The sequence below is a fragment of the Coenobita brevimanus genome, chromosome 94, assembly GCF_032717465.1.
Source record: "Coenobita brevimanus isolate Jiangsu-jjx chromosome 94, ASM3271746v2, whole genome shotgun sequence".
NCBI lineage: Eukaryota > Metazoa > Arthropoda > Malacostraca > Decapoda > Coenobitidae > Coenobita > Coenobita brevimanus.
The window spans coordinates 27,913,446-27,930,744 of record NC_137047.1 but is presented as its reverse complement, the minus strand read 5'-3'; the positions used below and the strand labels follow the sequence as shown (position 1 = coordinate 27,930,744).

General features: G+C 42.5%; 1 protein-coding gene across 1 annotated transcript in view; it reads right to left on the bottom strand.

Annotated features, from left to right (window-relative positions):
• Window positions 1-17,299, bottom strand: part of SH3PX1 (sorting nexin 33-like protein SH3PX1) — a 323,543-nt gene that overhangs the window by 12,345 nt on the left and 293,899 nt on the right. Inside the window, exon 11 of the mRNA XM_080282787.1 lies at window positions 2,321-2,527. Within this exon, the coding sequence (XP_080138913.1) occupies window positions 2,321-2,527 (207 nt within the window). The remainder of the gene's footprint in view (window positions 1-2,320; window positions 2,528-17,299) is intronic.

Sequence of the window (17,299 nt, the reverse complement as noted above, 5' to 3'; positions counted from 1 at the left end):
GTGTTGGGTGGAGGAAGAGAGATGGAATTTACACCAACAAAGGCAATTCCAGGCCAGAATGCAGGTAAATTATCTATATAATAAAGGACTGTTGTCTGTAGGGTCCCAATTTTGCATAAATTTTTCCGTTTAAAATTTCTGAAAAATATTTTGTCAAATTTTTATATTTAACCTTCAACAGTTTGTTTTCTGTTATGGAAGCAACAAACCCAAGTTCATTTTCTTCGAGCCTTACCACATACAAGGGTATTCATACATATTTATTTCAATATTCCATAAAGTAAACAATGGGTGGCAGACCAAATGACCGTAGTCCGCCATAGGTTGCTGAAGGCAAGCAAATATTCAATTCTGAGATGGTATGGTCAAGGGGAGAGAACAGATGACAACAGAGTGGTGAAAAAGGTATATCTGAGAGAATCTGAGGGAGGTAGGAGGCGAGGTAGGCCAAGAAGAAGGTGGAGGGACATGGTGGATGAGTGTGTGAGGAGGAGAGGTATGGAAGTTGGTGAGGCTAAAGGACTGACAAGAGATTGAGCTGGCTGATGAATTTTGTGTGGATAAGTGCATGACCAGGGATCTGGCACCCCGATGGAACCAGGATTTTGAGGGCTTGAATGACGGGTGAATGGAAGTGTGGCCCATTGAATTGGGCAAACTTTGGCCGTCTGGACAATGCTACTCCTCACCCTGCCCTACGGTGGGAAAGGAGGTCCAGATGATGATGAAGATGATGATGATGAAGAACCTCCTCTTGCCAGCTTTATCAATGTCAACTTCGAAGTTTTCACATGATTGTTCAGCATCAATCTAATCATCATCATCTAATCCTGAGTTGCCTCATGAGAGGCGCAGGAGTCCAGTGCTTGGCATGTTGATCTTGACATTTAAGATGAGAGTGACCAGTCTCACACATCCCCGTGTGGCATTACGTGAGCAATAAACCCCAACATCCATCCATCCATCCATCATCCAATCCTACATTGCCCCATGAGGAGCGTAAGAGCCCAGGGCTAGGCAGTTGGTCTCGACATTTAAGATGACAGTGACTAGCCTCACTCATCCCTGAGTGGCATTACATTAGCAATCAACCCCAACCACCCCTTGGATATAAACCTTCACTGGCTCAATCCGACTGGAGTGCAATAATTACCCACTAAACCACCAGGTGCCCAAATCTGGCTATATGGTTACCACCCAGTTTAGTAAATGGTTTCCTGGTGTACAGGAAACCATTTGGCTTGTCACTCAGTGTACAGTAGAGTCACCCACAGGCAGAAGGAAAAGGAAAGAATGAAGGAAAGAATGACAGAAGAGGGAGTGTAAAGTTACCCGCAGGCAGAAGGACAAGAAAAGAATGAAGGAAAGAAAGACAGAAGAGGATGGAAGGAAAGAAGGATGGAAGAGAAGAAAAGGCAGACACCCGAGAGCAGCACTACATCGAGTGAGTGGATGGTGAGCGCCCCAACCTACCACATCAACCCCTTGAATTCATATAAACCTGCACAGACTCAATCCAACTGGAGTGCCTTAATTACCCATTAAACCACCAGGTGCCATAATTTGGTTATATGGTTACCACTCAGAGTAGTACTGTAAATGGTTTCCTGGTGTACAGGAAACCACTTGGCCTGCCACTCAGTGTAGAGTCACTCGGAGACAGAAAAAAGAGGAAGGAATGAAGGAAAGAAAGACACAACAGGAAGGAGGACAGAAGGAAGGAAGAGATGAAAATCTAATCATACCAATGGAAAAAGTATATTCACATTAGGTGTTATCAATAAACTAAAGTGGCCATTCCTGTGTTTAGCAGGCACAGTCCAACACCCAGAATGCCTAAGTTTTTACATGCATCATCTAATCCTGTGTTGCCCCGTGACGAGCATAGAAGCCTGGGGCTAGGGAAGTTGGTCCTGACATGTAAGATGAGAGTGACCTGCCTCACTCATCCCTGAGTGGTATTACATGAACAATAAATGCCAACCACCCCTTGGATATAATCCTGCACTGGCTCAATGGGTTGGAGCACCTTAATTGCCCACTAAACAACCATGCACCATAGTTTGGAAATATGGTTCCCACCCAGCATAGTAAATGGTTTTCTAGTGTACAGGAAACCATCTGGCTTGTAACTCAGTGTACAGAAGGAAGAGGAATATAATTCTCTCCTTAGCTATCATTCTGCCTGCGTTCATTTCAGCTATGTCCGAATATTTCTGGAATACAAGAGCTCTTTCATTCAAGGATCTGTTCTGTATATTTATTCAAACTAAATCAAAGTCCTATTAAAAATGTCAGTTCATGTATTAATATATCTTACCTTCTGGTAAAAGTTAATCTGCTCAGTTAAGAAGGATGTCATGGCTTTCTTGAAGTCCCTAGTACGCTCTTTGTGGAAGTGAGCCACCTCAGCATGAAGCGCGTAGGCGATAGTGTCCGAGCGACGCACCATGGGTGGCACCTGATCATAGTCAAGCCGACCCTCGTTGGCTTCCTTCTCTACTTGACGACGCTTTGCTATAGCACCCTATGTGATGTTGGAAAGACAATCATGAGGTAATCAGTATTTTCAAAAAATAAACTCTGACTCAAAAAAGGCATAAGCAAAATTTTTTTTGATCAAATTACAAGACTTATTTAAGCCATATTACTTTCACTTCAAAAGTTTTGCTATACGCTACTAGAATCCTGGGCATTCTGGCTTAAAATTACAAAAAACATTTTAACCATATTACTTTACACTTTAAAGTTTCAGCAATATGCTACTAGCACCCTGGACATACTGGCTTTGGGATCCTGTACTGAACATAACTACTGTACTTCTATCACAGTCAATATGGTGCCTCTGTGATATGAAGTGCTAAGAGCAATAATTCTTGATAATTATCAGAATTTTCAATCATACTCTAGGTAGGTGGTTGACTGTAATAAACCCTAAGAGTTACTTTTAAAACAGTAATGTGTAGCTACATGTTGCCTGGCTGGGGAAAAAAAAAAAAAAAAAAAAAGTCTAAGCTGACAAGCACAAAACATTACAAGCCTTATGAAACTACTGATTTCTTATTACCTACAGTTTCCAACAACTGCTGGGAAGGAATCAGTTGGTTTTAGCACTTGCTCAACTTTTTCACTCTGGTGATGTACTTTCCATTTTATTTTTCCCACTTGCAAAATATTTCATTCAGCTCAGGTGAGACTTTTCCAACTGGAATAGTCAGGTGTACAGTAGTTTTCATTAACCGCTTCAATATGGTGGGTCTTTCTTAAGTTGAATAAATCACCTAGAAGTAGCATGAATAGTAGTAAATAGACCCAAGGTAAGTGAGGCAGGTAAGGTAGGTGAGGGAGGGGAGGTAGGTGAGTAGGGTGGTGCGCTCCGAGGCTGACGTACCTGGTGCACCCCGAGGTAGGTGCACCGAGACAGGTGAGTGAATCACTGGGCGTGCCAGACCTGGAAGTGTTCGGGGGAACACAAACCAGGCTGCTGAGGGCAGGCAGGGCAATGTTTTCTGCTCAGCTTTGTCTTGCCCTCTCTATGACATATCCTGCAGCACTTCTAAGGCCACCTGTTTTTCTCAGTGGCAGGTATGGTCAACAGTTCATGGCACTGAGTAGCCCCTGCAGCCCCACCACCCTGCCTTTTCTTCTTCTTGGGGGATTTTTCTTCTCTGACCAGACATAAGGCAGCATATCCCATCGAGCACTGGGAGAGGAGTTCGTGGGCCACCAGCTTGATGAAGTCCCCATATTCAATCCACTTCATGTCAGGGTGCAGAGTCATGTAGACTGTTCTGGTGTTTGACAGCATGTGTAAACTCATATGTAGTCTAATCTTTTTGAACACTGCATATGATTTACAAGTGGGATCAGTGGGCTCCAATAACTGGTCTACCAAATCCACAGACCCCATCTGCTCGTTGTATTCTGGATTGGCTCTGTTTTTTTTATATATTCCTTCTTGCCTCCCTTCAGGCAACGTGTTCTCTCCACAAACCCTGCCTCATACTCGGTGGTGATTACATTGACATATTTTGTGTCTAAACTTCACAAGAAGGGTGTTGTCGTTCCTTGAGATAGTGCTTGGCCTTTCTGCAGTGCTTCATTTCTCACAATTTGGGGGACTCTTCTAGTTGCACGTATAGTGCCTGTCAATAGTGTATCCCTCTCTAGTAAGTACTGGGCAAGGTGCAAGGAAGAGTACCAGTTATCTAGCACCACATGCCTTCCCTTCTTCAGGAGGTCGCCCATGAGGAAAACTGGTACTCGCTCAGACTTGCCCAAGGCAGACAGGTCTGGATCCTCCAACATCAGGTCATACAGGTGTGGTGTATATAAGCAAAAATTTCAAGTGTATCCTCTGGCACTGGGGGAGCTAGGGCATAGTGCAAAGAGCTTCAGTCTAAACTGCTTCCTCTTGGTACTGATATATTGCCTGAAGAGTAGCCTGCCTTTGCAGAGGATGAGGGATTCATCCACAGCAAAATTCTCCCCAGCAGAAAAGTTCAGCAAGCATTTTTCCTGCAGCATAGTAAGGAAGGTGGATATGCTTGTAACAGGCTTCTTGACATCTGCATCATCAGGGTGTGAGTATCGGATAAAACGCTGGATTTGTGAAAACCTATTCCTACTCATTATTGCTGAGGTAAACACAGGTGGGCCTTGGCAGAGTAATGAGGTGCTCCAATAGTCTGAGATTTTTGGTAATTTGTTAAGTCCCATCAACAGTTGCAAACAAATGAATACATTCATCTCATCCTTGTGAACAACCCTCCATTTCTTCCCCATAAATTTGTTAGGCTTGATGTGAGGGTTTTTCCTGAAGAATTTGTGTGACCGCTCATTCGTCCACAAACACAGGGACTGGACTAGATCATTGGTAACAAACAGCCAAAAACAGTCCAAGGGACTCATTGCATGTGCTTGATGATGATCAATAATGGCTGGATGCACATCGGGAAAGTCATCAATAACGCTAGGCAAAGGGCTGGGTCGTTGGTCTGCAAAGGGATCAGCCATAAGTGTGAATCTTGGGGTAGCAGGGCCTGGTAATAATGGTGACACAGATGAACCAGCATCAGAAGCATGACTTTCCTCCTCACTCTCATCATCACTGCTCACTGCACTGTCATTTTCAGGCATACAATCTTCGTCTGAGTCAGACTGAGTCTCATTGTCATCTGACCCCTCCAGTTCACTATCACATTCCATTTCCACATCACTTTCACTATCAGACGATGCTATGGCACCTCCTCTCACAAGAAAATGGAGTAACTGTCCTGCAAGCACATGTTTCTCTCCCCCCCTCCCTCCCTCCCTCCACCCGTGTGTACAGCAAGGCCAGACTCGCTGCTAGGCAACCATAAGCTCTGATACCAACAATCACATTTGTTCTATATTCTATCACATTATACAGGTACATATATAGAACAAAACCATAATATATATTATACAATATGCCCCCAAACAAAATTAGTTCATTGGCATAAATCTATGACACATGCCAGAGCCATGACAGGGGTGCATGATGCCGTAGCTAGTTGCCACTGAGTCCCAACACGTGCCACCATTATTTCAGCCCAAACCGAGCATTAAGCTCCCCTGAATGTCCCTATATATCTCATGTATATGCCCGTATACATGAGCAAATTCGGTTTCTCAGCCGAACTTTATTAATGTATGTGGGAGTATACATGTGTGGAATTCAGTAATGAAGAGGTTAAATAGGTGCTGTGCATGTCTGGTAGGGAATTATTTAGGTGGCTTTCAAAGTTAGGCTGGGTTGAGGTCCATAAGTACCTGTCCAGGGGCATTTTCCCAAGTCCCGGACATGCCTTTGGCTCTATTATGTCGGATCTTTGAGGGATTAGTGTATTAGAAGAGGTACTGTAGTAACCAAAGCTTGCCCAGCTGATTGGGTCACATTGTCATTCAGTCAACACTGAAGCTCCCGGAATCTTGGTTCCACTGGATAGGTACAACTTATTCCATACATAGCTTCACATCAACATATCTGACAATGTCAATCTGACCATTGTCAAGTTCTTGAGGAGTGTCAAACCCTGGTTATGCACTCTGCACAAAATTTATCCAACCAGCTCAATCTTTTCTTACTTCCCTAGCCTCATCAACTTCTGTACCATTCTATCTCACAAACTCATTTACCTTATGTATCGATTTCTTCTTGGCTTACCCTGCCACTTCCAACCTTCACACTCGCTCAGATACTGTAGACTCTTTCACTGTCCTGTTCACATCCATTTTCTTCATGTAACCATACCATCTAAGCACATTCTCTTCAACTCTGGTGTCCACAGACTTCATTACTCCACATCAGTCGTGGATCACATTCCTTATCCTATCCACTTTCTGAACTCCACACACATTCCTCAACATTCCTATCTTCATTGCTGTTACTCTTGATTGTTTATTTTCATGTCACACTAAAGTCTCACACATATATGTTACGCAAGCCTCTCACGGCTGCCACACTTAGACCTATGCTTCTTATCAAGGCATTCACAGCACCAGCCACTTTCCTTTCCTGAGCCACTCTACTTTCCACTTCTTTTGTTCATTATCTCTTTTCTATCACTGCACCCCAATGATACAGCAGGCCCTGTTCTTATGATGAACTTGTATCTAATGAATCACACTCTGGTATATGATGATTAAAAAGTCAGGACCATTTTTCTATAAATGATTGCAATGGGGGACTTCTGGCAATCATCTGCCACCAGATGTCTCTCAATGTTATCAGCTTCTCTGTCCTAAGCATGCATTCAATTACCATGATTTTCTCTGTTGATGTGAGAACCTGTGTCGCAAAATATGATCCTATGCTACTGAAGTACTGAAAAAGCTTTCTAACAAAAATATTACAGAGGAAAATACATTGCTCTCGCTGTTTTATTTCCCCCCAAACAAAGCCTGACTTTTGAAAACCTGGCAGTTATATACTACTTTTTGTCCTTTTAATGAAGTTGCTACAAAGCTGAGTCAAATATTGCCTCCTGAAATGTTTGATTTATACTGGAGTTTTAGCCAAGCACTTATTCTGTTTGTGTTAGTCTCTCTTTTGGCAGAAATTTAATGATGATGAGAGCAGTGGAAATGAGTTATTTGAGAGAAGCATGCGGAGTTACACGGAGATACTGACTGACAAATGAGGAAGTGAAGGAGTGTTGTGGTGTGGATGTGGATATGACAGAAAGCATTAGGAGAAATACACTGAGGTGGTTTGGCCATGTGGAGAGGATGTAGAGTGAGAGACTAACGGGGACAAAGTATGCGAGTGAGGTGGAAGGGGGGAGAGGAAGGGGCAGGCCGAGGATGAGATGGAGGGGAGTAGAGAGGTATATGAGAGAGGAGGGGTGTGAGCTGGAAGCAAGGCAATAAAGTGGCATTGGACAGGGTGACACGAGGTGATTTGTTTGTGGCCACCCCTTACGGGATTGAGGCGTCTGGCAATGGATAGATAGATAGATAGATAGATAGTTGTATTAAATTATTCTACATCAGCCATCCAAGCTCAGAGACAGTCCCCGTTCCAAGATCTGATCATGGCTTATCCCCCTAGGAAAACGTGCTACCAATGCTTTCAAATAAGTCATGTCAAATCTTGGAACGGGGACTGTCCCTGTGCTCGGATGGCTGATGTAGAGTAATTTAATACATCATCATTAAATTTCCGCCAAAAGAGAGACTGACATAAACAAAACAAATGCTTGGCTAAAACTACAGTATATATCAAACATTTCAGGAGGCAAGAATTAGCTCAGCTTAGTAGCAGCTTCATTAAAAATGACAAAATGAAATATATAAGTGCCAAGTCTTCAAAATTTGGGTTTCGTTTTCAAGGAAATAAAACGAGAGCGCTGTATCCTCCCCAGTTATATTTTTGTTATGAAGCTTTTTCAACACTTCAATAGTGTTTGATGGTATTGTGCCAAACAAGTTCTCACATCAACAGAAAAAAGTCATGGTAATTTAACGCGTACTTGGGGTGGACAAGCTTTTAATTGTGGTGGCCTCTACCGATAGGCAGCTTCACAAGCCCCCCATTTCACTTACATGATCATACAAAGTCTCACTAGTCAAGGTACGATCACTATTTTTACTTACATGACTGCCAACAAGCAAACTTAATCATTTGCTTTTTCCAAGGTGGCCTTTGAACTTGGTCACTATTGGGTGTGCTACTGTTAGTAATGGAACAATGGTGTGGTGTTGGAGTTCAAACAGCAAATGAAGTACAGTGAAGTGAAGCAACTACAGGTATACCTCCATTTATGATACCCCTAGATGTGATACCCTGGTTTAACGATGGGGGTAGAAATACCACCATACCCTGCCTAACGATGACCAGTATCTGGTTTAACGATGGATTTTTTTTTTTTTTTTTTTTTTTTTTACCAATTTTGCTTATATTTTAGACTAAAATTGTGTGTTTAGGTTGATTTATAAACTCAGATTAATGTGTTTTAGCCATAGGTGGGGTAAACATTGTCACTTTGGGGCACAGTTTACTAAGCTTGTTTTTTTGCCAGACTTATATTTGACGATTTTTAGACTGTATTTGTTGGTTTTAGTCAGTTCTTTACAGGTGTTAGGCTTGGGTTAGCTTCTTTTACAGCTGTTAGTCCATTTAGACTGGCTTTAAACCTGTTTTCAGACTCATTTGGGTGGGTTTAGGATTTGGTTGGGGGGGAAACCCAAGGCTCAAAAATGCGTCCCTATACTTTAAATGTTACATCTACCCCGAGGTACAATACCCCGCCTAATGATGGGTTTTTACTTAACCAACTTCGTTGTTAAACCGAGGCATACCTGTACCAGTTTAGGCAAGCTGGAAACTAATTTTTATACTTATTTTTGGTGGTAAGAAGCAAGTAAAGTGAAGTTAAGTGAAATAACTACAACAATCCCATGTTTATCAGATGCTGCATTACCTGACACACATCACCATCCAACAAAGCAAAAAATCTGGTTGAATGAAAGAAATATTCATTTTTGTACTGCAGTAACCAGCAGCATACATGGAAACTGATTTTTTCAAACCACCCACTGCTCCCTGCAACACCCCCACCACCCATGCGCCACCGACGATGCCTGACAAAACAAAGGCTGCTGACCACTCCACCTATCACAGAGAGTAAGCCATCTGGTGTTGGTGTGTGATAAGTTTGTCATGGAGTTTGTGGTCTTTGTTGCCATACCGGAACTTTTGCAGGGGCTATGTTACTTGCTCTTGTATTGGTGAGAATTATGTTTGTCATGGAGTTTGAGGCACTATTGCAGGGGCTTAAATTGCTTGCTCTTGTGATGGCATGTTTGTGCATGGCTCAACCTCCTACCAAGTGCCTGGGGAATGTCCTGTCCCTCTGGAGAACAAGTGGGAAATACTCGGAAGATTTGACAAAGGGTGGTCTATAAGCTACACAAGAGCATTTAGCGCCTGTAGCTCCTGTATATATGATAAAAGTTTATGTGAATATGCACACAGGTGGCCTCAGCTTGTCTCCTTTGTGTTGCAACTCAGGTAGCTAGTCACCTGCCTTCAAAGGGGACATCCCCTTTGCTTTTATAACCCTTTTCAGGTGCCTGGGCATGGAGTCAGCAAGGCTCCTAAAGTATTCTATGTCCATGTCCATGAACCACATACATGTACTGCAGGCTCCTAAAGTATTCTATGTCCATGTCCATGAACCACATACATGTACTGCATCGTATTTGTGATGTTGTGGATGAGAAGCAGAAGAGATGACGTGTCGCAGGTTGCTATTTCTTTTGTTGACACATTTTTGGGCTTCCAGGCCAAAATCCAAGCCTTTTCTTTAACACCAAGGTTAGTAGGAGTCATCTGGGTGTAATGGTGCAAAAACTGCAACGCCAACACACTAACAGGCGAAAATAGAGGGTAGTGGTATGGGAGTAAACAGCACTAATGAACTCTCAAAGGCAGCTCAAAGAGCACTGAGGTGGGAACTGAAGGTCGTCTTGTTTTCCTGGTGTGTCTCTGCATTGCCAGACATACGGTAGTTTTGGTCAGCTTCAAGACTAGGCTGCAAATCGCAAAACCTTAGAGTGCTTTTTCCCATGCATTTCTATACTTTTTGCAGACACTGTAAAGTCCCAGTTTAGTTGAGTCAGAAACTTTTTTAAAGACTCTGTTGGGTGAGTGGCCCTTGGCCAAAAACGTATCCAAATGGAACATATGTTTCAACAGACTCAATACACAACAAATCATTATGCGTATTATTTTTTCAAACACAGCTCCAGCATAAAATAAGGACATGCTGTAATTAATGCACTACTTAAACTTCTCATCAGTTTCAAATCTCTCCCCATTCACCATAACACCACACTGGGAAACACCTTCCATTTTAACAACCATCACTTTACTCTTATTTACATTTACTTTCAAGGCATGATACTCACAGACACCTCCAAAACTGCACCAGTCTACCATGTTCATATGCACTCTCTGCAGGCAACACTGCATCATCTGCGTATGTCAGATTCAGTCTGACCCCTCCGTGGCCGCCGGTGTCGAATGTTATTTAACCGATAAATGGCTGCAGACATCGTTTGAGCGCGGCCTATAAAAATGGCGGAAGTTTTGGGGAAGTGAACAAATGTTCTGAATGTTTTCAGATAGACCTACTATACACCCCCATTTTCTATTTTTTCACTCGTGGCCATGCCTAAAAAAGCACAACTACATCCATAATCTTGACCCAGAAAGAAAATATCATCTTTGTCCTCTCTTGCGAAACACACACAACCACCCTGTTTATGATTATGAATAAATACAGGCACAAACAAAAAAGACAATAGAGTAACAGAAAAATACATTTTTGTCATTGTACTTTTACCTATTTGCTCAGGTTTGTTGTATTGGTTTACATCGTTCGATGCAGTGCGGCTTATAGAAAACTGAAAACTTTCAGGAAGTGAATGAACATTTGGGGAATGAGACTGACCTTCACTTCACACTCTCACACCTCATTTGTCAGTTCATAACTTGCTGCCGTGACAGGTGGATGTACGATTTTTTCACTTGTGGCCATGCCTAAACACACATAGTTACACCCATTATCTCGACCCAGACAGAAAATATCATCTTTCTCCTCCCTTGTGAAACACACACAACCACCCTGTTTACGATTATAAACAAACACAGGCATAAACAAACAAGACATGAAAATAAAAGAAAAATTATTATTATTATTATTTTTTTTATGTGTCCGACTCTGGGCATAGGCTTCACAACCTGCTCCCAAGGTCCAGTAGTCCTCCTACATACCATACACCTCTACATGTCACCACTTCAGCACTAACACCCACCGCCCATATTGAATACATGCTAGGGCTGTCTCATACAGGACTGGTGTATTGGTATTAGCGGGGGTATTCTTACGACATGTCGGCGGGTCTTCTGGTAGATCAGTTAAGTCTGATTTTGTGAAATTCAAATCCTTAAACTGTTCCCTGCCCCAGCGGGGATTTGAACCTGGGTCCAGTAGGACTGCAGTCCACCTCTCTACCGGTTGAGCCACTGTCTCCCTATTTGCTCAGGTTTGTTGCACTGTTTTGAATCATTTTATGTACTCTTTGCCTTTGACAAGCATAACTGGAAAGTTTTCTGTGTTCACATGATGCTTTCGTGGGTGGAAAGGCCTCCCTTCCCTTCGTGCTAATCAGGTCGTGAGAGGTGCGAATGGCGGGTTGTCTCACATTTCAACCCTCACTGTCCAGCCTGTACACTCAAGAGATGATGTTTACTTCATTTAGATATGAAAACGACACTCTCACTTCCCTTTTCCAACAAATTCCATCACCCAGACCACAAAAATAAGTCGATACTACCATTAACAATAATCACTGGAAAATGCAAAATAAAATCATAATATATTTTTTTTACATTCAATCTTTGCATATTATGTACTGAAAAATTTCAAAATACACATATATAGTTATTTCACACCTTTTCAGCACCACTGACAATGTTTTCTGGTAAAAAAAAAAAAAAAAAAAAAAAAGTGCGACGTTGCCTCACTACAATACCTACGTGTGACTAGTATCAGCAGCCTAAATTTAGGCAACTTCCGCGTTCGATTGCACGCCACATGATGGGTCTATGAAGCTGAAATTTGCACTGCAAGGTGTGTCAGGTCTTCCTCTTCAATATACCAAGGAAAAAAAAAAATCAATTTTCAAAACTTCAGAAAATGGCCCCAGCATCGGCCAGGGGCGCACGTAAAATTCTGGACCCACGGTCACAGAAGGGTTAAGATATTCCATCCCTCACCATTTATTACCAACATCCCTTTCCCATTACTTGTGTTCTTCTCTTTCGTAATCCCATCCATACACTTAATAACCATGGGGATATTAAACAATTCTGTCTCATATCAACACCGATCCTGAACAATTCACCTTGATGCCTACCTGCCCTTATGCATGCTTCACTACCACTGTAAATGCCCTTACCAGCACTCAACAGCCTGCCATCTACACCATACATACACAATACTTTCCACAGGCTCCTCTGTTTACTTTGTTTAATGCTTTTTCCAGATCCATAAATGCCACTATTGTTCTCATTACAAATATTTGATTCACACATCCTCTAACACTCCTAAAACCACCTGTTCATTACTCACCAGGCCTTCTGATATAATCCTTACATTTTCTATGATATTTTACCATATACCTTCACAACAACACTCGTGAGACTTGAGCCACAATAATTCTTTGCACTCACTTCACTCGCCTTTATTCTTGTTCCAAGGGTACAATCATAGCTTTTTCCACGCTACTGGTACAGTTTCACTCATCCACACTTTCTTACATATCTTAACAATCATTTCAGTTCACTCTCTCCACTCTATTAAATCTCTGCATATACCTAATCTGCACTTGCTGCTTTCCAATTCTTCAGCAGCTTCACAGGCTTCGTTACTTCAGCAAATATCATGTTTCCTGATACTGGTACTATATTTCTTCTCTGCACAACACTAAAACCAAACATATTTACATCCGTTCTGTACTTACTATTCCTATTTATCAGCTTATTTAAATATACTGTCCATCTGCTCCTTACTTTACTTCCAATGGTTAGCAGTCTTCTACTTTTATCACCTCACACTTGTACACTGGTTTCTACTTTCCCTACAATTATTCACTTCCTTCCACATACACTTATAAATTTTTATACTTTTTTTCCACTTCCGTATCTACATTTTTGCACTTTTTCCCACTTTTGTTTCTTGGTGGTAGGAGGGGATGCTCACCATCCACTCACCCAATGTAGTGCTGCTTTGGGTGTCTGCCCTTTCCTCTTTTCCTTCCTTCCTCTTCTGTCTTCCTTTCCTTCACTCTTTCCTCTTCCTTCTGCCTACCGGTGACTTTACACTCCCTCTTCTGTCTTTCTTTCCATCATTCTATCCCCTTTCATCAGCCTGTGGGTGATTCTCTACACTGAGTGACAAGCCAAATGGTTTTCTGTACACCAGGAAACCATTTACTATGCTGGGTGGTAACCATATAAGCACATTATGGTGCCTAGTGGTTTAGAGGGTAATTAAGGTGCTCCAATCGGACTGAGCTGGTGCAGGTTCATATCCTAGGGATGGTTGGCGTTTATTGCTCACGTAATGCCACTCAGGGACGAGTGAAGCTGGTCACTCTGATCTCATATGTCAAGATCAACTTGCCTAGCCCCAGGCTCCCATGCTCCTCATGGGGCAACACAGAATTGGAAGATGGATGGATGGATGGTTTCTTGTTTCTACATTTTTGCAGTTCTTTCCTCTTTCACTTACCATATACATTTTTGCATTTCTTTCTACTTTCGCTTATACATTTTTGTACTTCTTTCCACTTTCATGTCTATATTTTTTCACTTCTTTCCACTTTTGCTTATACATTTTTGTATTTCGTCCACTTTCACATCTTCATTTTAGCACTTCTTTCCACATTCACTTATACATTTTTGCACTTCTTTCCACTTTCACATCTGTATTTTTGCCCTTTTTCCACTTTCATTTCTATACTTTTGCAATCATTTCCACTTTCACATCTACATTTTTGCAGTTCTTTCCACTTGCATATCTACATTTTTGCTCTTCTTTCCACTTTCACTTCTATATTTTTGCACTTGTTCCCAGAACATCGTCCTAATTTCATTGCAATTTGAATTCATTTTTCTTCCAAGATCATCTACCTCCTTTTTTCTCTTTAAGTCTCTTTGCAAGCTTCACTTCTAGTGTACTCTCTTCCTTCATTTGAATCCCTTTCCTGCATCCACTCTGGCCACTTCTGTTTTTCCACCACTGTTCTCTCAACCTCTTCATCTACCACCCTGTACCATTATTCTTTATTTGCTCACGTTACTACACACTCCTTTGGCACCCCTAAATAAATGTTCCCAGTCTGCATTCCACAAGCTGTCCAGACAGTGGCATACCTGAGGGTGGAGGGGGAGGGGGCTATTTGAAACTGCCCCCCCAGCCCCCAATCAAGGGGGGCCCCTAAAAGCCTTAAAAATTTATAAGCTTTTTTATTAATATTTAAAAATATATATATTTATCATCCCTACAATCCCGGCTGAGATATTAGATAAGTTTTGAGAATGTGAGGGGCTAGGTTCTTTGTGGGGCCCCCCTCCAGGAGGGGGGCCCCACAAAGAACCTAGCCCCCCGGGCCCCAAAGTCTCTAGGTACGCCCCTGTGTCCAGGTTCATTTGTTCCCAATTTACAAACTTTATCTCCCCCACTACTATAGCCTGGTGTTCATCTGCCATTTCTTTATTTCTCAGCATCTCCACTTTCAGTCTTTTGCTCTGTTCCTCTCTCTCTCTCTCTCCCTCTCTGTCCATCTCTCTCTCTCTCACCTTAACCTCACATATCAAAATCATATGATCGGATGGATCTCTATATCATCCTCTCCACTTACGAGCGACACTCAAGCATCATTCTCTCTACAAACACATAATCAATCAAGCTCCTTCATTCCCTGTAAAAGCACGTAATCAATCAGGCTTGCTCCTTTCGGCACTGTCCCCATTTCTTTTGTCTATCTATCTATCTATCTATAGCCCGACGCCCTAATCCCGCAAAGGGTGGCCGCAGACAAAACGCCTCCAAGTTGCTCTGTCACCCACCATTTGACTACCCTCTCCCCAACTCACCCCCCCCTCCCTCATATACCTCTCAACTCCTTCCCTCCACCTCATCCTCGGTCTACCTCTCCCTCTTCCTCCCTCCACCTCACCTACATACACCCTCTTAGTCAGTCTTTCATTCTCCATTCTCTTTACATGTCCAAACCACCTTAGTGTATTTCTCCTAATCTTCTCAACCACATCCACATCCACCCCACATCGTTCCTTCACTTCTTCATTCGTCAACCTGTCCCTCCACGTCACTCCACATGCTCCTCTCAAGTAACTCATTTCCACTGCTCTCACTCTTGACTTGTTCCCCTCTTGCAAGGTCCATGCCTCGCTTCCATATGTCAGGGTAGGGATCACAATACTATCATGCAGTGACTTCTTAACTTCCATACTCACCTCCCTATTTCTCATCACTGCTTTCAGTGTACCAACGACCTTCCTTCCCTGCTGTACCCTTTCACACACTTCATCCCCCAAAGTTCCATCCTTACTCATCACACTACCCAAGTACTTGAATGTACTCACATTCTCCATATCCTCACCATCCAACCTCACTGCACACTCTGTGACTTCATTCCTCTCAAACACCATAACATTACTTTTGTTTACATTAACTTTCAGATTCCTCCTCCTACACACTGTCCCAAATTCATTCACCAAGCCTTGCAACTCCCATTCATCTTCACTCAAAAGTACTGTATCATCAGCAAACAGCAAAACCGGAAGCTTCCAAATCTCACCCTCATTCATTAGGGCCACCCCCACATCCACTGCCCTACCCTGCACCTCCTTTACAACCCCATCTATGTATATATTAAACAGCCATGGAGACATCACACAACCCTGTTTCAGTCCCACATTGAGATCAAAGAACTCACTCAGCTCACCATCCACTCGCACCATAACCCTAGCTCCCTCATACATACTCTTCATAGCACTCAACAATTTCCCCTCCACTCCATATATTCTTAATACCTTCCACATACCTTGCCTATCTATTCTGTCATAAGCTTTCTCCAAGTCCATGAAGGCAGCATACACTTTCCTTCCCTTCTCTAGATACTTCTCCACTAAACATCTTAGAACAAATATCTGATCTACACACCCTTTTCCCTTCCTAAATCCCCCTTGTTCTTCTCCAACTAGCTCCTCTGTCATATGCCTAACCCTATCAATGAGTATTCTACCATATATTTTACCAGTCACACTAAGTAGGCAAATACCCCTATGGTTACCACATACTTCTCTCTCTCCTTTTCCTTTGTATAAAGGAACAATTATACCTGATTTCCAGTCCTCTGGAACCCTTCCCTCTTCCCAAGCCAATCTACACAACTTCCATATCCACTCCACAACAATCTCACCCCCATACCTAAGCATTTCACCACACACTCCATCAATTCCTGGGGCCTTTCCCAACTTAATATTCTTCATCGCTTCCACTACTTCCGCCCTACTGATCTCTTCCTCCCTCCTCTCATCTCTTCTTCTCCCAGCCATTCCCCAACCACTTATACTCGCACTGCTCTCACTCTCCACATTCAACAAATCCTCAAAGTGCTCCTTCCATCTCCTCAGTTTCTCTCTCTTCTCCACCAACAATCTATTATTCCTATCTTTCACTCCCCTACTATTTCCCCTTTCACACTGCCTTACTTTCTTTACCTCCTTCCAAAACAATTTCTTACTCTCCCTCCATTTCACACTCAGATTCCTCCCAAACTCTTCATCCACTTTCTTTTTACTCTCCTTCACCAGTCTCTTAACCTCCCTTCTCCTGCTCACATATACCTCTCTCTTCTCTCTCTCATCTTCTCCCCTACCTCTACTCGCTAACCATTCACTATATGCCTTCTTCTTTTGTTCCACAGCTTGTTTCACCTCATCATTCCACCATGCTGTCCCTTGCACACCTTTGCATCTCCTCCTCACTCCACAAACCGCCTCACACGCTGTGCCTATCTCTTCCGTGAATATCTTACATACGTCTTCCACCCCTTCCATCTTTTGTACCATGTATATTTGTGTGCATCTATATGTACCATGTATATTTGTGTGCATCTTTATGACTGTCTCCATTTCTTTTGTACCATGTACATCAGAGAGCATCTTTAAGGTTAA